This window comes from Meriones unguiculatus, chromosome 2, assembly GCF_030254825.1.
Source record: "Meriones unguiculatus strain TT.TT164.6M chromosome 2, Bangor_MerUng_6.1, whole genome shotgun sequence".
NCBI classification, from domain to species: Eukaryota; Metazoa; Chordata; class Mammalia; order Rodentia; family Muridae; genus Meriones; species Meriones unguiculatus.
This window is the reverse complement of record NC_083350.1, coordinates 179,351,640-179,375,756: the sequence shown is the minus strand read 5'-3', so window position 1 is coordinate 179,375,756 and position 24,117 is coordinate 179,351,640. Positions and strand designations below refer to the sequence as shown.

At 36.7% G+C, this 24,117-nt stretch overlaps 1 protein-coding gene across 1 annotated transcript in view; it reads left to right on the top strand.

Moving 5' to 3' along the window:
- The window catches only part of Zbbx (zinc finger B-box domain containing), a 110,438-nt gene that overhangs the window by 25,754 nt on the left and 60,567 nt on the right, over positions 1-24,117 (top strand). Inside the window, exons 6-8 of the mRNA XM_060378442.1 lie at positions 2,356-2,465; positions 5,127-5,222; positions 21,347-21,499. Coding sequence (XP_060234425.1) covers positions 2,356-2,465; positions 5,127-5,222; positions 21,347-21,499 — 359 coding nt within the window. The remainder of the gene's footprint in view (positions 1-2,355; positions 2,466-5,126; positions 5,223-21,346; positions 21,500-24,117) is intronic.

The following is a 24,117-nucleotide window of genomic DNA, read 5'->3' as shown; positions in this document are numbered from 1 at the left end:
GTGATATTTTGATTTTCGAAACAAGTTTTATTCAATTTTTGGTGTCAAAATTTCAACTGAGAATATAATTAAAACAAATAAATCTTCAAAAGTGAAGATTATTCCTTAAAATTTTCAGTAGAATCTTCAAATCGAGGAGCAAATTTTTCAGCATAAAATTATAAATTAAAATACTACTCTAGGTAGAAGGTATATATTAACATGGGATTAGTAACACCTATGTTATCTGGCTTCTTGCAAAGACCCAGTGAGATCATATATAAAATCACTCTACATGTTATTTAACAATATTTTACTTGACACATTGTCATCTATTGAGCTCTTAATAAACTATGATTATTACACATGAAAAAATACCACTCTAGGAATTGAAAAAAATATTGAAAATTTACTTTACATTTTAAAGTTATCTGAATTTACAGTGATACCAAAGGCAATGTTTGTCTGGAACTTAAACATATTTGTATTGATTACTTACATAATTTGATGGACTAAATTCTAGAAACACATACAGTATTGAAACAAACATATTGTGAGCTGATCTTCATTGTCAAGTTGATGGGATTTAGCCTTACCATGGAAACACAGTTGCCATTGCTGGGCATGCATGTGAGTGATTATCTAGATTAGGCTAATTGACTTAGAAAGACACACACCAAATAAGGATAGCTCCATCCGATGGTTCTAGGGTCATGGACTGAGTAAGAAGACAAAGGCAGCTGGGCAGGAGCATTCATCTCTTTCAGTCCTGCTACTTTGACTTTCCTAAAACAACTATGTCGTTAGAACTGAAAGCCAAAACCAAACAAAGTGCTTCATTCCTTAAATTGCTTTAGTCAGGTGTTTAGTTGCAGCAACAAGACAAATAACTAAAACAGGCAAACTTGTTATAAATGTATACTATTGTACGGTTAGAACTTTTCTAAATGGGCTTCACTTGTATACAAGGAAAGGGAAATGAATAAGAAATCTGTCAAGAGTAACGTTCTCAGTATTGGCTTTACCCCATGGGAGCTGGCAGGGGTTACAGGTTCTACAGTGAACTGATGAATCAGACATGGCTGTATTCTATTCTTAGGCTGCTAATGCTTAAGTGCTATGTGAAAATTTAGAAATGCTTATGGCTTCATTAGAGTGGTTTAAAAAATTAATTTAGTTTTTATTAATTACAATTTATTTACTTTGTATCCCAGCTGTAACCCCCTTCCTAGTCCCCTCCCAATACCACCCTCCCTACCCCTTCTCCTTCCATGTCCCTCCCCAAGTCCATTGACAGGGGAGGTCCTCCTCCCCTTCCATCTGACCCTAGCCTATCAGGGTCTCATCAGGACTGGCTGCATCCTCTTCTTCTGTGGCCTGGTAAGGCTGCTCCCACATCAGGGGGAGGCAATCAAAGAACCAGCCACTGATTTCATTTCAGAGACAGTCCCTGTTTCCATTACTAGAGATGCTACTTGGGAGACTGAGCTGCTATGGGCAACATCTGTGCAGGGGTTCTAGTTTATCTCCATGCATGGTCTTTGGTTAGAGTATCAGTCTCAGAAAAGTCTCCTGGGTCCAGATTTTTTGGTTCTGTTGGTCTCCTTGTGGAGCTCCTGTCCCCTCCAGGTGTTCTTATCTCCCCCTTCTTTCATAAGATTCCCTACACTCTGCCCAAAGTTTAGCTATGATTCTCAGCATCTGCTTTGATACCCTACTGGGTAGAGAGTCTTTCAGAGGCCAGTCTACAGATTCAGTGCAATTCCCATCAAAATACCAACACAACTCTTTATACAACCTGAAAGAAAAATTCTCGATGGTGAGTGCTCTCTGTCACGAACAACTCCACATTTGGCTAAGGCCGAGGATCTGGCTTGCTTCCATGTATGTGGACCTATCTGCATTGCCCCCGTGGCACGCCTGGGTTGGCTACCCAGAGGCTATTTAAGCTGTGGGCTGGCTTTCCCCGGAGTCCGAGGATTGTTCAATGTTCCTGAATAAACTGCATTGAAAAAAAAAAAAAAAAAGAAACCAGAAATCTCCACTTCACAAAAACATGCAGCTAAATTAAAATTTGATGACATTAAAAAAAAAAATTCTCAATTTCACATAGAAAAACAAAAAACCCAGAACTGCTAAAATAATGCTGTACAAAAATAGATCTTCTAGTGGTATCTCTCTCCCTGATCTCAAGCTGTACTATAGAGCAAGAGTAATAAAAACTGCATGGTGCTGGCCTAGAAACAGACTGGTGGATCAGTGGAATCTAAGAAAGACCCAGAAGGAAAGCCACACACCTAAGGCTTAATTATCTTGTTAATCAGGAAACCAAACACCATACCTTAGCGTGATTATCATGATATCTTTTTCTTCCAGCACCATCGAAACAACCAGGTAATTACACAATGGCACATTCTATTGGAAGTGAAAAGCCCAAGACTAAGAGGAAAGTTTGTGGACAGTGTGAGAACAAAGCTGCTCTCCTTGTAAGTACACTACAATGCCAAAGGAGTAGAGTAGACCTATTATGGCCCCTTAAACACAGCCCTCCTCGCTGAATCTGCTGGTAGAGCCCTAAGCTACTCCTTACTATTATTCTATGTGCTAGCACACAAGTTTAACATCTACATCGTCACTGAACTTCATCTTCTCACTCTTGCTTAAAGGCATCATCTACAAGTGTGTCCTCCATCTCTTCAGTCATGCTTAGCAACACACACTTTTACAGCAACATCTGCGTACACAGTGTCCTGTTATAATTTTTAATGGTTAGACTCCTTGAACACCTCCCCTCCAAATGTTCCCTTTCAGTAGTTTCATGTTGGACATGTTTTATCGTGATAGGAGTGAGTGGTTTTCAGCTTGGAATTCTGCATGCTAACTTTCCCTATGAACTACACTATCTTTTGTAAATTACTGAGCCCTTCTATACAAGATTTCCCACTTGTGGCCTATGCGGTAAATCTATGGACAGTTATAATTTAAGGAAGTGCCTGCCACTGGGTCTGATACACACAAAGGAGACAATATCTAAAATGATTTTGTCATTAGCTTGTCACTTTATGACTTTAATGCATTTACAAATATTGATAAAAATTCAACATTTCCAAGCATTTAATTTTAAGTGACATTTCAGTGGCTTTAGGCTATTTCCCTATGCTAAAAGTGGAGAGGAAAGTTGCATATTAATTTGCCACATGTACTGATTTTAATTAGTTTGAAATGAATTCTGAAAACTAATACAGCCAATCTGGAATTTGCCAAACCACTCAGATAGTTCTAAAAACTGCATCCCTCTGTTTTATCGTTGAGGAAACTATGCAGCAGAGTGGAATCTTACCTGTGGTTTAGTAAGTTGCTGCCCATTTCACAAACTGCCTAAAAAGATTTTTCAGTTGGCAGTCATTTTAACCTGTTTAAATCCAAACATGCTTGTATAACAAAATAAGAGAGCTTACTTGACAACTCCAGCTTGATCCTCCAGTCTACAAACATCTTTTGGGCTGCTTTCTTTAAACACCTGTTAATAAATGCTTGCCTTAGAATTATGTGCTGCACCTGATTTTCATTTCCATGCATCATATCATGTAGTATAAAATACCAAAGGTTTATGATAAACTCAGTAGAATATATTAGCAGGTATATTTAAGAAAATTATGCAGAATGAATTTTGAAATAGTCTTGTGTGAGGGAGGTTAGGACTGGGAGGAGGGGAAGGAGGGACCTATGTAAATTTAATTAATTAAAAATTAAAAAACAATTAAGGACTTTTTGTTATGATTAATTAAAAGGCTTTATGGGGGGCAGTCTTTTGCTTAGAAAAAAAATCCCAGCTTTATGTTCTTAATCACTTTTGAAGAGGTATTGAATTACTAATAGACTGTGCAGTCATCTAAATTAATTTTTAAAGAGTTTATTAGTTTTTGAAGAAAGGATTCTTTTGTTGTAACACACTTGATTTTTTTGAACATACAAGGTAATGGCGAACCCACAATAATCTCCACATTATATTACTCCAGGCTCAAGGTTTGACCATGATAAACACTGATGTTCACTCAGTCAGTCCCTGAGCGCTGACACCAGTATTAACCGGTTCTTGACACAGACCTTCTGACCCTCTGTTCTTTCATGCACATTCTTTTCCACTTTCCAGTCACTCAGCCTGGGCCAAACTGAAACAAACGAAGGTTCTTTTCACACTATATCTCACTGCACTGTGAGGGGCTTGAAGCAATGCTACAGCTTCATAATAGCAACTTCAATAGTGGTAAAGTTTTATTTCGCTTTCTCTTTACTGGCAGTAATTCCCACTAACATCACAGGTATGGGTATATTGCATCACCAAACTGCCACAGTTCAAAACACTTCCTGCTACCAGGAAGCTGAATGATGACCACCTGAGCTACCACAGCCTGTAGCCAATTCAGTAGTCACAAACACCACATCTTGTTTCCTTTGGTTTCTTTCCTTTTTTGCATACATCTGACAACATTTTCAAAGCTACATTTTAAGTATCACCAAGAAAAAGTGTACATTCATGGAAGTATGTTGAAGTTTTTGAAAGGGACAATATATATTGTTTTCACCTAGTGTCGATATGCATAAAGATAAAACATGTCATAAAATGAGAGTTTCAGTTTATAATGTTGTTTAATTTCCACCAGGTCAAGGAGTTTGACCTGGTGCTATTTAGTTGTGTTATGTATACACATGTATAATATGCCTAACCAACACCACTGCTACTACTATTGTACTTATTCGATCTGAGAGTAGTTAGTTATTTAGTGTTAACTTAGCATTTCAGCACTTTTTTATTCCAATGACATCTGTGTAATTGGGAGAATAAATACGAGGACAACAGATGTCATTGCGTTGTATCTCCTGCTTGTTTTTAAATTTTATTCATCTATCTATCTATCTATCTATCTATCTATCTATCTATCTATCTATCACAATTTTTTCACTTTGTATCCCCTCTGCAGCCCCCTTCCTCTCCTCCCAGTCCCACCCACACTCCCTTTTCTTCCCCTATGCCCTTTCCCTAGTCACCTGATAGGGGATGACCTCTTCCTCTTCTATCTGAGCCTAGCCTATCTGGTCTCATCAATGTTAGCTGCATCATCTGCCTCTGTCTCCTGTTTTTAAAGGTATGCCTGGAATGTGGCGAAGATTATTGCTCAGGCTGCTTTGCTAAAATGCACCAGAAGGGGGCACTAAAGTTCCACAGAACAACTCTTTTGCAGGTAGGCCGCTTAAGGACGCTTAAGATCTATTCCTAAAATGTTACAACATAAATGAATTTAAACATATCTAATTGTCTAGAATTCAGGAAAATTTACATTAATTTCTAAAATCCTGTTAGGTACAGTCAGACTTGACATGTATCTTAAAATTAATTTACTGAACGCTAATTCAGATTTTATTTAGCTATTTAAACTCTGTTAATATAGTCCCTTAAATCCTTAGCTTAACTATGATCTTCAGATTCTGCACCTATCTATGAAATTACAATATTAAGATTAGACAATATTTTTATATATCTCAGTTTCAAGTAAATAGTTGATTTAAGTACAATTTCTAGTTAGCTTATGAATAGAAATGTTTCCTTTGATGTTATGTAAACATTTGTTCATCTCCATCCACTATCAGCTAGGTAAACTCAAGAGGGACATTTTCCGTCATATGCTGGGATCTTTTATTTGTTCTTTAAATTTATTGATTGCTTTGTAAAATGTCTCAGCTCTAGCCCTGATAAACACCTTTAAAACTTTGATACACCAAGAATAGATATGGTTAGAGATAGAGATGGCATTACGCAGTTACTTTTAAAGTTCCATTCATTTATCATAAATGTCATAAACCCTTTTATAGCAATTTATCCAACAGTACTTTCTAGAGTACCTTCTAGGATGCTTGGTCTTTGCCAGACAGTGATATCACACAAGTTAATATTGCTAGCCTCCTGCTGATAAGAACCCAGAGATAAAATAAGAATCAAAGACCCGACTTAATAGTTAGAGATATTAATAACCCATAACGAATGAAAAATTACCAGATGTGTGCTTGGAAACATTTTTGTGGGATTCTAATCTTTACTTGTCCTCTTCACATAAATATGCTTAGCTTCTGAAGATGCTGGCCCTTTATGATGGGTCAGCACTGAAGAGATCTAACAGATCTACCTCATATGTGCCAAACCTCCTCATCTGTGTGTGTGTGTGTGTGTGTGTGGGTATGTGTGTGTGTGTGTGTGTGTGTGTGTGTGTGTGTGTGTCAGAGAGAGGAAACCCATCATTCTTCATGAACCTTCAATCTTGTTTCTGTGTCCTTTTTCCCTGGGACCTAAGCTTGTTGCTTAGGCTATGCTGCCTGACCCAGGAGGGACCTTTTTAAACTCCCCCTTCTCAGTGCTGAATTTACAAATGTATTCCACTATTCCTGGCTTTTTACTTGAGTGCTGGGTCTATGGCTTCTGAGACAGGAACACTTCTCAGTGAGCTACCTCCTCATCCTGTCATTTACTTTTGAATTACCAACTAGTATTTGGAGCTGGCAAACAGAAAGGGCAGACAACATGGAGAAAAAAACAACCAACCAACCAACCAACCAACCAACAAAACCAAACCAAACTAAAACACTCTTTACCTTGAGATAATATAACTGAATACCACCAGAAATCAAAATTAACCTGTCAAAAGCAGTCTAACTCTTAGAATGTAACTACTATAGAATTCATCATGGTGAAGGCAAATGTCTAATGATCTTACTCTAAGTTCCTAATGGAAAGTTCTCTTTGGATAGTTTATTCACCCAGCATGCTTCTAATCACCACTCAGTGAACTGAAACATGCTGTCTTGAAGGAAGATACAAAGGAGACTGAACCTTAGCTTCTTCCTTTAATCTTAGTGTTTGAGTGTCTAAGTGTACCCAAGCTGACTTCTCTTATCCTTTCCCTTCTCTACGCACTTCCCCTCTGACTGGGGCCCACACATCCTTTACAGAACTCTGACATGACTTTCCGTAGATATGTGGATATAATGTGGGTCAAGTCATGCTTGCCGAAACAACCCAAACCAGAGAGCTCTTTCTCAACACAAGCCTCTTTCTCTGCCATATTTTTTATTAGAATCATTAAAAATGATTTTATAACCTGATTTACATTAATCTGATGTTTTTATATTAGAATCCTAGGAAACTCTAAATGTAGAAAAGATCAAGAAAGTAAGGAAGCATTTACTAAGTGTATATTAACTATCATACATTTTAAAAATTAGAATATACTTATTTGGAAATGTAAATTTCCTGTGGGCCCCATAGTGCCTTTTCAGAGAGCACTTACAACACTCTGTAGGCTATTTTTCCATTGTTATTAATATATAATTTATAGACACCAGTTGCACATGTGCAAGCTTGTTTGATCTCTTCATGAATACGTGTCTTGAGAAATATCACCTGTACCAAGCCAATGAACATATCAGTCACTTCATCCGCTGTGTTCTTTCTTTTACTTTTATTTCTGTTTAAGTGTGTGTGATAAGAACACATCAAACCCTGCTGCCATAGCACTTTCTAGTTTTGACTGCAGATGAGGAAAGGTTGTTAAGCCTCAAATAGTAAAATGATATCTAACCTCATCAGGAATTTGAAATCGAGGAAAACACATTTGTCTCTAAAAGTTAACATAGATGAATTTTGTATGCATACAAATCAGAGTGTATGAGAAGATCTCTCTACCTAACCTGCTCCTTCTCTCTCTCCCTCCCTCTCTCCCTCCTCCCCTCCCCCAAGGCCTTCCTCTTTTCTACCAATCAGTCATTAATTTGGATATCTTTTCCTTTGTAGATCTTATTAATTAGAAATATATATATATTTTTGGTGTTCAACTTTTTCTTTGTTTATTTTTTTAATTTTTATTTAATTTATTTATTTATTTTTGAGACAGCATTTCTCAGTGAAACCTTGGCTGTCCTGGACTTGCATTGTAAACCAGTCTGGCCTTGAACTCACAGAGATCTGTCTGCCTCTACTTCCCTGAGTGCTGGGATTACAGGCATGCACCATCATGCCCGGCCAACGTTGATACTTTTAAGCCATATAAATTCTTGGTCTACAGAGCAATTCATATTGTGGTTCAGTCATTACGTATATTTTGTAAGACATTATCTGGTTTTACAATAAAAATAAGTGTCTGCAATATTGAAATTAAGCTATATATTACTATTCTCATGTTAACTAACACCAATTTTAAGGTATTCTATATAATTTATGATTGATTAATGCTTGGCAATGATTGAAACATTTCAGGTTTCCATGCCTCTTTCAATCCGTAATAAATAGCTAATCATGTGCAGAATGAAGTATAAAGGCACAGGAGCAGTTACAAACTTCTAAAAGTTCTGTTTATTTAGTTAGAAAAATTCTCAATTTTGAAACTTGAATTTTTTTAGATGAAAAATAAGGTATTAATATATCAAACATTCATATTTCCTTGTAACAATAACCGCCTAAGAGAACACGGATCAGAGAAGTAGGAGGCTGCAGAAAACACAGAAAGCATTCTACTGTGAACTCGGACATGCACAGGGGAGGTTGGATTAAGTAAATCATGAATAGATAGATTATAGTAAGTTGCTTTTCTTAATTGGAATGGAGATTCTTTTAAGAGCAAAGTTGCAACCTCAGAATGGGAGTGGTTAGGAAAGGAAGAAGAGACTATCCAGGCCAGAATTTCGTAATTTCGTATGTCTTGCATGAGGACTTTTATCTCCCAGGAAGGGTATATACAAACATGGGTGGGAAATACATGTTTGCTCGAATAAATTTACATGGAAATAATTGCTGAGTAAATGAATCTCAGCAACAGAACAGTGTGTGCTTATTAACTTCATTATATTTTAATTACATATTTAAGTTGACAATGTCCATTACTAGAGTTTAGGCTCAAAGGAGTACTGTCCCATTAATGTTTAAAATGACATATTTTGATATAATGTTTAGTCATTGTGGGGAATATTATAATAGCTTGGGTGGTCTTTCAAAGGCCATTTGCAGTACACATGCATATTGTGGGTGTGATGTGTGTGTCCCTCAGATTCCCTTCTTACAGTTTAGATGCTCTCTTCCATGACTGCTGGACCACTGGTGTAGACAGGCCATCATTGAGACCCTCTCCAAGAATTTTTGTTTTCCATAGCATCTACCAGTTCTTACCTGTCTGCTAAGGACTGGCTGTGTTTGTTTCTATTCTGTTGATATCACAAGATACCACGGACTGGATAATTTATAGCGAATAAACATTCTATTCAGATCAGAGTTTTGGAGGCTGGAAGGGACACCCTTGAGGGGTTGCATCTGGAAAGAGTCCCTGTGGCAGGCAAAGCACTACAGAGGCTTGAGTTTGTACAGTCTGTCACTCAGTCACAGGGACAGCAACAACCTTCTAAGATAAATTATTGAGGCACAAATTGTTTGTCCTAATCATGTAAAGATCTCACTTGGTACCACATTTCAACATCTCAGAAATGGAGTTTACATTTGAATAAATTCTAGAGGGAGACCTACAATCAGAGCATTCCCCCACAGAAAATCCAAACAGCCTTCTTGTTTCAATTTGCTCCAACTCTCATTGCCACTAAAATTCCCTTTTTGTAGTTGTCACTGGGCTCAGCTTCTTTATTTCCCTGATTTTTACTCTTCTCTTGCTTAAAGTTGGTGTTTCCTGAACACTGCAGTAAAATTCTGGAAGACAAATTCTACAATTATTTTTTGAGGAGAACTTGATTCATGACAGTATAGAATTCAGAGTAAACTTATACCTTGTTATTGGCTTAGTTTTGGGGAATGATAGGCATTTTTAAAGGTCAATTCATAGAAACTGAGAAGCCAGTACTCAAGTGTGAAGGTACAAATAGGAACCGCAGCTCTACAACAGACACAGTAAAAATTACCTGTTGTGCCATGGAGGTTAAGAAAACTTGACTTATTGCTGCTTTCTAGAATTGTCTAAATATCCTTTGGAGGGTCCAATTTACCCAGAGGGCTGATGGATGTCTAAAGTGCAATGCATTCCACTCTGTACCTAAGAAGGAACAGGGTTGAGTTTGCTCAGAGTCTTCTCCTGAAGTTATCAATAAGGTAGAACAATGTGGATACCGAGAAATTCCCCTTCAAAAGGAATCACCACATGTTCATTTGATCTTACAGTAAAATTACAAAGTTATTATGGAAATAATAAAAACCGCTACTTACAAATATTAATGCTATACTTCAAATAAAATATTTTAAATATGTATAACAGCTGGGTTTTGAGATTTCTTTACCATTTCTTGGTTACGAATAATGCTTTTCCTACACTACAGGGTTAAGTTCACTGACCTTTAATCCATTCATCACTTTGTGCTAACTCAGCTACAGGATTTTTAAAAAATCACATTACCACTTGCTGCTCACTCGTCCGTGTCTTCTGATAAGATTCCAACGTCCAATAGAAATGTGTCACATTTGGTCCTGATTGCATTCTCAGGAGCTGTACCTGTCTCTTATAAATCAAGTATTTGAGAGAATAAAAATATGAATGGATCCCTAATGATATAATCACATTTCTGGAATCACACAAAGTGGTATTTTAGTCAGCAAAAGTTTGTTTTCTCCATATTTTGAAAACTAAAGAATTTATTAGCAAAAATTGGACAAAGATTATAACTTAATATGTTGTATACAGTTAAAAAATTACAGAAGTTTTCCCTCTTTTGTGCTAACTTTGGCTTTAGTTAACTTCATAGCTCTTTCTTGGAGAGGTAGAAAAAGGTGTCTATGGAACATATTCATAGTAAATATGACCTAAGTAAGACAAGTTTTATTTTAGCAGGAAAATCTACAGATAGAGGGTAAACTAGAGCCCCCTACCTGCAGAGAGCTTTGTACCTGGTCCATCCCCTGTGGTGATTTAGAAGCCCTAGCATGCAGATTGGCTCCTGGGAATATAATAAGGGAAAGCCAGGCATCTGATATATATACCACAGCTCTGCTTCTGCCTGGACCCCAACACAGGAGCCTTCCCAGAACAAACACTGAAGCTGTCCTGCTGGCAAGCCAATATGCCTGTTTCTGAGTTTACTGTTCCCCAGAGCAGCTTGGTGAGAGCATTTGTAGTCTGACAGCTTAACTCAGGCTTGGTCAACATTTCATTTAAGTGTTTGATAACTCACTCAGAATTTCAAAAGTAGGCTGATATGAAGACCAATAAAAATACTGTTCTGAGAGCAATTGATAGGGAACAATGTTTTTCATAGAGAAGAAACAATTCATATACTATGGATATGATCATGTAAGATGTACAGTTCAATGGATTTTTTTAAATTAAATTTTTATTTTTACATTAATTACACTTTATTTGCTTTACATCCCACCTCATTCCCTCCCAATGCCACCCTCCCTCTCTCATCTCCTCCCATGACCCTCTCCAAGTCCACTGATAGGAGTGGTCCTCCCCCCTTCCATCTGACCCTAGCTTATCAGGTCTCATCATGGATTATCTTCCTCTGTGGCCTGGCAAGGCTACAGTTCTCTCAGAGGGGGTGGTCAAAGAGCCAGCCACTGAGTTCATGTCAGAGACAGTCCCTGTTCCCCTTACTAGGGTACCCACTTGGATACTCAGCTGCCATGGGCTACATCTGAGCAGGAATTCTAGTTTGTATCCATGAATGGACCTTGTTCCTTGGTTGGAGAATCAGTTTCAGAAAAGACCCCTGTGCCCAGATATTTTGTTTCTGTTGCTCTCCTTGTGGAGCTCCTGTCCTTTCAAGGTCTTACTAACTCCCCCTTCTTTCATATGATTCCCTGCACTCTTCCTAAAGTTTGGTTTTGAGTCTTAGCATCTGCTTTGATACACTGCTGGGTAGAGTCTTTCAGAGGCTCTCTGTGATAGGCACCTGTTCTGTTCCTTGTTTTCTCCTTCTTCCAGTGTCCGAGGAATGGATACAGAACTTCTGGTACACTTACACAATGGTATACTACTCAGCAATTAAAAACAAGGAAATCATGAAATTTGTAGGCAGATGGTGGGATCTAGAAAAGATCATCCTGAGTGAGGTATCCCAGAAGCAGAAAGGCACACATGTATAAGTAGATACTAGACCTATAATATAAGATAAACATACTAAAATCTGTACACCTAAGGAAGCTAACCAAGAAGGAGGATCCTGGGTAAGATGGTCAATCCTCACCTAGAAAGACAAACAGGATGGACATTGGAAGTTCAATGGATTTTAATGTTTTTGCTGATACGTGTAATTATTGGCTGAATTAATTTTGAACATGTGTATCAGCTCCATTATTACACTCACACTCCTGGTATTCCTACCCATTCCCAGACAATTTTTTACTTTCAGTATTTCATTTGTTTTATAGACACGTAACAGCATTCTGTTATATGACTAGCAGATTTTATTCATCCATTCATTGTCTGGTGCATACCTGCTTTGCCTTCACATTTGAAGCTATTATGAAGAATGTTAATGAAATTTTCAATTTGTTTTGTAAGTTTTTTTGGTTTTCCCTTGTGCATATGTGTTGCATATAATGACCGATGGCCTTAAACTTGTTTTTCTCCTTAGTCTCCTGAGTACCAGAACCATGTATGTGCACTTTGCTGATCAACAAACTTTGACCAGTTTTGTTTGAGACAGGGTCTCTCCTAGGCTGATACATTCATTCCATAGGCCAGACTTCATAGCATTGGAGCTTCTAGGCATCCTTCTCTTTCCTCTCCAAAAGCTGGAGCTAGAGCTATATACCACTTGACCTGGCTGTTCTCATGGGTTTTGGGAAGCTTCAGTTTAGGCCCTCACACTTTGAAGATAATAACATTTTCAATGGAATCATTTACTCAGACCAGAAAGCTTGGGAAAGCGAAATAAAGACAATTGGAAAGATAGGGAGAAGAGGAAGTAGGGCTTCTGTTATCTTTCAAGAGCAAGAACATGAGTGGCTTAGGTAGTGTACTATAAAAAGAGTGATAGGTAAAGCGACCAGTGCAGCAGAGAAGATCCCTGCAGTGAGCTCTGAACTAATTTAAAAGGGAGAAGAGACTTGTCTTTCATATTTATTCTAAGAGGGTCTTAAAGATAAATCATAGATGCAAGCTCAGAAACTTGCAGTGCTATGAGAGTATCAGACTAAATAACGGTATAATTTTTTTTCTACTTGTAGCATGTGCTATGTGCATTAGGTTTTATTAGTGCATAGAAAGTATTCCTGGAATTTCAACCTTCTCTTTATGCCATTTATATTTAAAGCTTATGAAACAGATTAACATTATTTTTAAGTTCAAATAATTATTTAAAATTTTTAGCAATATTTTTCATAACCTTCTTGAGGTATAATTGTAAAACAATATCTTCACACATTTATTTTATCATATTTGATAGGTTTTGATATACTCATGTGAGCCATTATATAACCTAATTATAGCAATAAACTTATTGATTACCTGTAGAAGTGCCCTGATTTCCTTGATCTATGTATTCTGGAAGGAAGAATATTTAAGCTACATGGAGCTACAGAAAAAATGTGTTAATGAATAAATGCACAGAAGGCAAAATATTGCTTAACTATTAATATGTGATAACCAAAAAATATAAATATGGTGTCAGAATAGAATAACATGAACTGATTAGTACAAGGAGAGAGAAATTAGAGATAGAATTCAATGGAGTTCAGAGACGAGTTAGTAACGGGACTGGAGCAATGGCTCAGTCGTTTACAGTATTGGCTGCTCTTCCAGAGGCCCCCCCGACCCACAAGGTCTGGGCAATATGACACCCTTTTCTGGCATCTGAGGGGAACGGGCACACATGTATTACAGATGTATAGATGAAGATAAAACTTGCAAACACAATTATAATTAAAAATATTTTAAAAGGTGAGTAATTTCTGTGTTTCCGATGCTCACAAAAGTGCCGGGAGTAACAGCAGGGCAGTGTGAACCGAGGGCTGTTGCTATGAGTGTGTAGGAACACATTTTGGAGGGCCTTTATAGAATAGTAAATGAAATATGTATCAAATATTTAACAACATGCCCTTCTCCTTAGTCAAATTTTGTATAACAGAGTATTATTTCGGGTATTTTCAATGTCTAACGAAATAAAACTACCCTCTTATTTAATGGCATGAGGCAGAATCCTTTATAAAATGCACATACTAACTACATTGTCTCCTGATTTTTTTTTAACAAGGTGTGACAGCTTTACAGTGGTTTTGGTTGAATTAGTTTAGGCTTACCACTCTTTATAGATTAAAACTGTTCAGCGGTGATGTAAGAAATACTATATTTATCATTCAAGTAAGACAGATATCTTGATCACTCATTGCTGGTGAATTTATTCTGCTATGTCTAAAGATCTGTTATTCAAATAATTGAATATGAAATCATTTGTTCATCATGTATCTCAAATACGAGTAATTACTGAAAGAAGCTAACTCAGCTGAATGCATTCATTATAAATGTAACATTAGCTGAAAACAACAGTAAGTACTTGCTACAATAATTAATATAGTGCATAATTATATGGCATCCACACTGAAAATAGGTAGCAAAATTGTAGGTATGAATTCCCGGTGTTGCTTCCCTTGGTTATCCAGGCTTAAATATTGCTTCTTACAAAGAAGTTCTTGATGCAATAGAAATTGAAATGTACAATTCTTTAGACACAAATCCCACCGTTTGTTTTCCTGAGACTGAGTGCTTGCATTTTTTTTTTTGGATACTAATTTATATTTTTAATAGCTACATTCACATGTCATCTTGTCCTCTTTTTAAAAAATAATCTTTTAATTGGGCTAGTATCAAGATGTCAAGTGAATAAATAAATTAGTTAAAGTTTAAAAAGAAAGAGAAATGTCCATCTTTTACCCATAGCAGATTGTCCTTCTGTGCTTATGCTGAGGACACAGGAGCACTTGGAGATATAGTCCGGCTGACGTTGTTGTCCTTGGAATTTCAAGAAGAGCAGAAGAAGATGTTAAGAGGACTATGAAGAAGCAGATCCTCCAGGACATTTATATTTTCCATTTTTATTTTTTTTCCTCAAAGGAAGAAGAATTTCAATATAGAGACATAAGAGCATAGACATAAGGAAACTCAGGTCACTTTTCTTGTGTTGTTTAGCAAAGTTGTATTTGAAGTACAGTTCAATAGTTAAAACCTCAGTTCCAGGGCCATCTTTTCCATCTGTTATCTGGTACTGAGGTCACACATTATTGAAGAAAATATAACACATCTTATCCTGGGGGAAATACTTTAACTGCATGAGATGTGTTTTATTTCATATGGTCTGTTACTTTGTGGTAATAGCAAATATCAAATCTGGATTAGGTATATTTGGCATCATTTATCTGTCGTATGATGGATTACATTTGGAATAAACCACAAATGCCAAGACCCTTTATCATTTTGATTATCTCCTTAGTGTAAAAGAAAAATAATACTGCATAAGTCAGCAATTAAGAAAATCTGATAGAAACCAGAAAGCCAACACTTTATAGGAAAGGTTGAGCTAATGGTCTAAGTTCTGTTTCAAATTGTATGTTTTTGGAAACTATAGGCACATGATTTTTGTACTTTCAGGGTTTGATTTGTATCTGGTTGGTGGTTAAAGCAACAAGATTTTCCAATCTGGACGGTTGCATATCTCAGGCATTTGGCATATTTTTTAGAAATATGATGAGCATATTGCCTCCAAATGCAGATTATTTTTTCTGTATTTTTTTGTTTGTTGGATTTGCAGCGTGTGTGTGTGCATGTGTGTGTGCGTGTGTGTGTGTGTGTGTGTTGTATGCACACATATCTTGGGGGCTGCTGATATGCATCTTTATGCACAGAGGCAGAGGATAATGTTGGGGGCTTCTGCTCTATTACTGTTTGATCCCATTCTCTTGAACCAGGCTGTGTCTCTGAATCTGGAGGGAGGTTGGTATGCAGCAAACTCCAGCACCCTCCCTGCCTCTGTCCTGGAGCACAAGGTTTACAGGCCCATGATGACACCTTCCTTTCACATGGGTTCTGAGGACTTGACTTAAGGTCTTTACCTTAAGCATTTCCCCTCGCTGAGCTCTCTGCCTATCCCTGAAAATACATATCCTGCTGTGGGTCCCTTCATTGCAACTTGTTTCTCTCTAAATATTTGGCTTTCTTTGTATTTTTACATATATATTTAGGGACTTTGGTACAAATTCTGTTTTTTGTTTTGTTTTGTTTTGTTTCACCTGCCTGATGATTGAAAATTTTGGCCTTTTCTTTCTAGCTTGCACTTGACATTTTATTTTAGTAGAAGGAGTAGATGAAACTTTTGACCAGTCATTTATTGATTTCTTCCCTAAATTTTGATAAAGACTTCAGTTAAGGTAAAGCCTACTTTTAGGAAAATTTTTCTAATAAGTCCATCTGTAATTCATCAGAAGAACAAACTGTGAGAACAGAGTTATGTTTTAGTAATAGAAATTTGGAGGTAACACTTATCTTTTCTATAGTTATTTAGTTGCTTAACATGTACAAACGTATGTGTTTTTTAAAAAAGTAATTTAATTAAAAATTAAGTTGATTTTGAAAAAGTATTTCCAAGGCATTACTTTTAATTGATAGTACACAGACTATCACAATTATATGCACTTATGAGAAAATTCAGTATATAACTTATTCTTACAGAAAAATTGTATAGTTAACGCTAATTGCAAATAATCAATATTTATTAAGCATTGAAGCTAATGGATTTATAATATTCTTTGAGCCTTTAAAAATACATTTTTCATTCTCTGTGTATCTTGCCTTATCTCTTAATCTTTATATTTGGCAAAATTCTTTTGCCAGGTTTAGAACAGTCAATTTAGAACAAAGGCTTTCTTTACAATACATCATTTCTAAAACTATGCAAGCAGAAAGCCAGATACATTTAATACTCTAGAAAGAGGGTTGGTGTAGATATGGTGGGATGTGATATTCAGGAGGCTGAGGCATTAGGGTCCCAAGTTCAAAACCAGCCTCACATTATGGTTTGATTGTCGCCAAATCAAACCATACCAAAAATTATCATGAATGGAGGCATTCACAGTTCTGTTTTCAAACCTGCAAAGTAAGATGGTGTGAGATTTGTATTAACTTTCTTAAGTTGGAACTGATGGAAGTATGGCTAGTCAGTGTGCTCATTGGTACTCATTACTCAACACTGAGAGAGGTTCAGCTGACAGTGGAAACCACAGTTCTGCAGCACAGAGGCTGCCATTAAGAGTGCTACCTTATTATTTTTTTTAAATAAAACTTTTACTCTTGGACCTTAACTTTTAGAAAATGCCTGCCATCTACTCAGAAATACTACAAAATATCTGCTTTTTTTCACTTGGATTAATGCTGTATTGTCAGGGTGATAAATTCTTCTTGAGCACAATTTGAAAGATAATATCATTCTAAGGGGAGGAAAAGTTGAGGTGAGAATTTAGAACAGTTACCAGATGAAATCCTACCATCACATCATGGGGTGAAGGATGTGGAGGAACGCAGAAATACTGGCAGTAAATCATAGTCTGGCTCTAGTTTAAACTTCTGTCCTACAGTGAAATATATGATTTACTATGTTCTTTAAAGGCTGTTTTTATTTGAATTTAAACATTCTTAACATAGAATATCATTGCATAGGTAAATTTGCACAATCTCTGTCTCCTTATTTTGTTCCTACGTGTTAGCACCGCTATACCTAAATTTTCTTATTTAGAAGATCTAAACATTGAGTTCCTGTTAGAAATAGTCCCTGTTTCCCTCACTTTGGGAAACCAATTGGTTACTGAGCTACCACAGGCTACAAAAAAAGAAGATCTAAACAAAATTATCTTTGAGTTGTTTCTCAATATGAAAATAATAACTAAATGTATAGTTCAATATTATACCTAATAGGTACTTAATCTATTATAACTACAATAATATTTACGTTCTTGCTCATTGGCAATTTAGTGCTTAAGATGGTAGCTGTTGTATCATTAAGTGAAAGATAATATGATTTGTGCCACAAGTTAAATGCGCAACCCTAAATAGACACAAATGTTTTCACAAGTGTATTCCCAAATTTTCTTCCAAGACGTCCAGATTATATCACTTTATCTCCAGATATGTGTTTGATTTTTCACTATATTTCCAGGGTTTCAAGATAAGTCACAACTAGGACGTACAAATAGAACAGATTCCACTTTTATTATGAACCCCATAACTCCAAAGAATATAAAGACTGTCTCCACCAAAGCAAAATATTTATTATATGACAGCTGTTGGAATTCTCCTGGGACATGTGGCCGAGATGCCTATTTAACCAAGTTGACTTGGCCTCCAGATTCTCCCACCATCCTTCAATCCCAACCTGTTGCAAGGCATGGCTGCCATAACCAGCCCTCTACCCTGATCTCTCCAGCCCAGGGGTGGGGCTTCTAAATTTTAACTGTAGTTACTTCTAGGTCTTTCTAGAAGTCTTATGTATTTTAAGATATGATATGACCTTAATATGATGGATGGTAATTTATAATGTTTAATCAAATACCAAAAAAAAAACCCACACCAAATAGGTCAATTAAAAACAAACAAAAAAAATGTTTTCTAAGTTGTACATAGTGATTTTGATTTTAGAATCAGTGTTTTGTATATATTTTTAAAAGGAAGAACAAGGTTAAAAATCTGCTAAAAATAAATTCAACATGGTTATTGAAAAGCAAGGGTAAAATACATTTCCTATGTTATCAATGGAAAATAATTAAAAAAAATATGAATGAAAGGGTTCATTATATTCAACCCCTGATATTTTCATGGTCATTTGACTTTGGCTATTGCTCTCTGAAATTAGTTTTCCTTAGTTTCATAATGAGCATCTTTACTATCTACTCGATTTCTTTGTGGGAATGTCATTAAATGCAGAAAAATGGTATATATGCACAGCCTTACACCACACACACACACACACACACACACACACACACACACACACACGTTACTAAGAGTTGAAGACACGCAGGTAACATGAAGTTGTCAGCTGTGCAAGGCTGTGCACTGACATATGCTCATCGTGTGTGCTGCTGCATCTCACGTGATGATTTTGTCCACACTTTACACACTTCCACTCCTTCCCTTTCATCCTCTTTGTTCCCTGTTCTTCTTTCCATTCTTTCCATCTCCCCCAATTTTCACTCCCACTTTCAGATCCTTATCATTCTACATATCAAGAGTTCAAGGATTCACAAACAATGGAAAACATGGTGTTTTGCCTCTCTGTGTCGGATTTAATTCACATAAAATGATGACACACACTTGCGTCTGTTTTCCATAAAATAAAAATTCCACCCTCTTTGTGGTTGACCAAACTATCTGCATACCTACCACGTATTCTCTAGCCATTCATTCGCCATTGCACAGGTTGGCTGATTTCATAACTCGGCTACTGGGCAGAGAACTACACAAACATGGGTGTGGTGGTCTCTGCTGTATGTATGGAAACTGTTGTGTGTATGTTTGGAAACCTGGAGTATATTCACCCAAACATAGTATGTTTGAGTCACATGGTAGCTCTACTCTTGGATATTTGTGATGTGATGCAGTCATCCTGATTTAAATGATAATTGGAGTAGTTTGTGTTCCACAAGTAGGATACAACTCTTCCTTTTGTCCTACAGCCTTGCTACCATTTCTTTTGAGTTTTCATTTTTTTATTTTTTATAAATTACAGTTTATTCACTTTGTATCCCAGCTGTAGCCCCCTCCCTCATTTCCTCCCAATCCCACTCTGCCTCCCTCCTCTCGTCCCATTCCCTTCTTCCAAGTCCACTGAGAGGGGAGGTCCTCCTCCCCTTCCATCTGAACCTATTACCAGGTATCTTCAGGACTGAGGTAAAGATTCTTAAAGTACTTTTAAATTTCAATCATCAGTGTTTTGTTTTTTTGAGGTCTTTGTACATATTAGATGTTAATCTCTCAGACAGATATGGAAAAGATTGCTTTTCCAAAATTGAGTTAATCATCAAAATGAAGAAGTGTGAAGTAAAGCCCCAATAAATACACCTATAAAAACAACTTCCATACCTGAGGCTCAGGGAACATTGAGGAAGAGGGTCCAGAAAGAATGACAGACAGAACCAGAGGATCAGAGAGTTTGCTGTGGGATTGTTTCTTCTAGTAATGTCAAAAGCTGAAGCTATAACATCTCACCAACAGGAATGCCTAAAAATAAGCTGAACAAAAAGAAAAACAAAAATCAATATATGTCAAAGTGCATGGGGAGAAAGCCCAGTAAGGCCTTAATAATGCGCAAAGAAATACAGGCAATTAAGGAATATTGAAAGTGGTAGAAAATTATTTCCCCAAGAAAGAGCACACTTTTTGGTTATCTAATACCTAATTGTCAGCCTTGAAAACATATATCCAAGTAACATTATAGAGACATAGCAGGATATATTTAAATAAATAAATATATGTGTGTGTACCTGTATTTGTGTAACAACATTAAATTTAAAAAGTGCCATAAATTTGTAAAAGATCAATAACTGGTTTCTGGAAAGGGTTAAAGGGAGGAATGAGGATGGGAAATAATATAATTATATTATTTTCTCAAAAATAAACAATAAATTGATGGCTTGTCATTTTATTTTTATTTTAATTTTTTGATACTGTAACTTTATTTTTAACTTTTTTCATTATTATTATTTATTACAATTTCTTCACTTTGTATCCCAGCTGGAACCCCCTACCTCATCTTCTCCTGGTCCCACCCTCCTTCGAACTCTTCTCTCCCATATGTTCTTCCCCTAGTACACCGATAGGAGAGGTCCTCCTTTTCTACTATGTGACTCTAGCCTATCAGGTCTCATCCTGTCTGGATCCTCTTTCTCTATGGCCTAGTAAGGCTACATCACCAGGAGGAGGTGGTCAAAGAGCCAGTCACTGAGTCCATGTCAGAGACAGTCCCTGTTCCCCTTACAAGGAGACCGAGCTGCCCGTGGGCTACATCTGAGCGGGGGTCTAGGTCCTCTCCATGCACGTTCTTTGGTTGATTCCTCAGCGTCTGCGGAATTGGTTGACTAAGTTGCTCTCCCTGTGGAGCTCCTGTCCCCTCCAGGTTTCTCTATCTCCCCCTTCTTCCATAAGATTTTGCTTTGATACTGTGCTGGGTAGAGTCTTTCAGAGCCCCCCACCGTGAAAGGCTCCTGTCAGTTTGTCATTTTAATTATCAATTATATTTTATTGAATTTAATTAGCCATACAATACTTAAAACTTGATTTATTGTTTGTAAATTACTGTGGCTGCCCTATTGAGCTAATTGACGGTACTTTTTCTTTTTTAATAGCCAAAATCTCAAATCTTATCCAGCGTTTTAGATGCTGCCCATCAATTTATCAAGGAAGCAAATCCACCCAGTGAAGGGAGTAATTCTGCAGAGGCATCCAGTAAAATCCAGCATAGACCCAAAACCCCACTTCTTCAGGAGAATAGCTCTGAGGTAAACTGAGGAAAACAAAGTAGGAAATGTTCTCTCCTATGTATAATGACTGCCATTCATATCCTTTGTCAGAGATGCACTTTATCATATTGTTAGTTAATATTTAATTGCTTGAGTACTTGAATATATTTAGAGTATAAAAGTAATTTTAATGTTACCTTGATTCCATTGAAAATTATTCTTTTTGGTGAAAATTTCTCTTTTTGGCAATATGACTTTCTGAGCATTTTGATCATGTCAGAAATTGTATGAGTGTTGGAAAGAAACATTCAAATGAAAGTTGGGATATAATATAACAAATTTGTATTAGTTAGACTTCGACATGTTGAGAATAAAAAATCTTTACATGACAGTTTCAGCAGTGTATAAAGAAAGATGAATACCAAAATCTAGCAGTTATTCAGTTTAACTATTAGTCACACATTATAACATATAAAATTTTATATGTGCATATAAGTATATAGTATATCTGTACACACACTAGATATGTATAGTAGATTCATGTAGATTATTTTCTGTAATAGAATGGAATTAATGTGGTAATTTATTAAGGAAAAGTGAAAAATATCTCCCCAAGGTTGAACATTTCGAAGGAAGAAATATCTTTCTATTGACTCTTCAGCATAGAAACTAAGCAAGAGGGAGGACCCTTACTAAAATGCTCAATCCCCATCCCAAAAGGCAAAGAGGAAGGACATCAGAAGAAGAAGAAAACAGGAAATAAGTTAGGAACCTGCCACAGAGGGCCTCTGAAAGGCTCTGCCCTGCAGACTATCAAAGCAGATGCTGAGACTTAATGGACAACTGTTGGGAAGAGTGCATGGAATCTTATGAAAGAAATAGGAAATAGTAAGATCTGGAGAGGATAGGAACTCTACAAGGAGAGCAACAGAACAAGAAAATTTAAACACAGGGAACTTCCCAGAGACTCATACTCCAACCAAGTACCATGCATGGACATAATCTAGAACCCCTGCACAGATGTAGCCCATGGCAGTTCAGTGTCCAAGTGGGTTATATAATGATGGGAAGAGGGACTGCCTCTGACATAATCTGATTGGCCTGCTCTTTGATCACCTCCCCCTGAGGGGGAAGCAGCCTTACCAGGCCACAAAGGATGACAATGCAGCCACTCCTGATGAGATCTGATAGACTAAGATCAGAAGGAAGGAGAGGGGGATCTCCCCTATCAGTGGACTTGGGGAGGCGCATGTGTGAAGAAAGGGGAGGGAAGCTGGGATTGGAAAGTGAGGAGGGAGAGGATTGTGGGGGGGATACAAAGTGAATAAAGTGTAATTAATAAAAGTAAAAAAAAAGAAAAGTAAAGAAACAAACTCCATATTCTGATTGTTGTTATTTATGATTTTGTCTCACACACATGATACTGGCCTTTCCTCAGTAGCTCACAGACTGAGTTACTTGGCTAATTACAAAGCTTTGTTACTTGGTACTTGAGTCTGGTTGAACTGAAGTCTCCTGAGATTCAAACATGTACATAAGTATTCTATTCCACCATGATCATCTCTTCCTGAACAGGAGCTATGCATGAACCTTCCAAGAAAGTGCACACATTTCTGCATCGTTCTTTTTCTCATAGACCAGCAAAAGATGTAATGCAAACCATCACTGGAAGAATTACAGCCTCATTATTGTAGCATGATATGTAGAAAAAGAAATTATTAATCTATTAAACAGACCTTTGTATTTTCTTTTCTCATGCAGTATATTCTTAACACAACTTTCCCACTGTCAACCTTTTCCAGCTTCTCAACTCTTGCCCCATGCAGTTCCATGCCTGTTTTCCTCTCTCCTTCCTTACAGATTATTAGGCCAGAATACAACAAAGCAAACAGAGGAAAAGAGAAAGAAAAAAAAAAGCAAAAAATAAATAATAAATAAATAAATAAATAAATAAATAAATAAAATAAAAAAAGCTATGAGTTGAGAAATAAAACAATGTACTTTTCTAAATGGAAATCTAATGGAAATGATTATAGGTGACAAAACTTTTTTGTGGAGAGCTATCAATAGACTTGGCAATAGCTTGTATTGTTTGGGAGTTTCCATGAGACCCTTTTGGCAAACAACTCAATTAGATGTTAACCCATTCCTGGCAGATTTTGCTTCGTGGCAAGAGAGAGCCAGTTGGAGTTTTGTCTTCCCTGTTAGTTGGTGATTTTATTTAGATTGCATTGATGTGTACGTGTATTTTAAGAAGCTTCTACTCTAGTAACTTTCCATATGACTCCTCCCTTATTCCCTCCATTTAATCCTCCATTTTTCAGTTCCTCTCCATTTCTCAAAACTGTATTCTGTTTTCCCAAAGCTTAAAATTTCTTTCCTGGTCAACTAGTCCTGTACTCAATATCCAACCTCTGTGGTTAAACAGATAGTAGCATGCTTATTGAAAGATATTATCCACCATCTATGTGTAAGAGACTATTCACCATATATGTCTGCGGGTTTGAGTTATCTAACTCAGGATAACTTTTTTTTCTAGTTCCATCCATTTGCCTACAAATTTCATGATTCCATTTTTTTTAACAGCTGAGGAATTTTCCATTGTGTTAATATTAATGTAGCATTTTTCATTATTCATTCATCTATAGATGGATGTC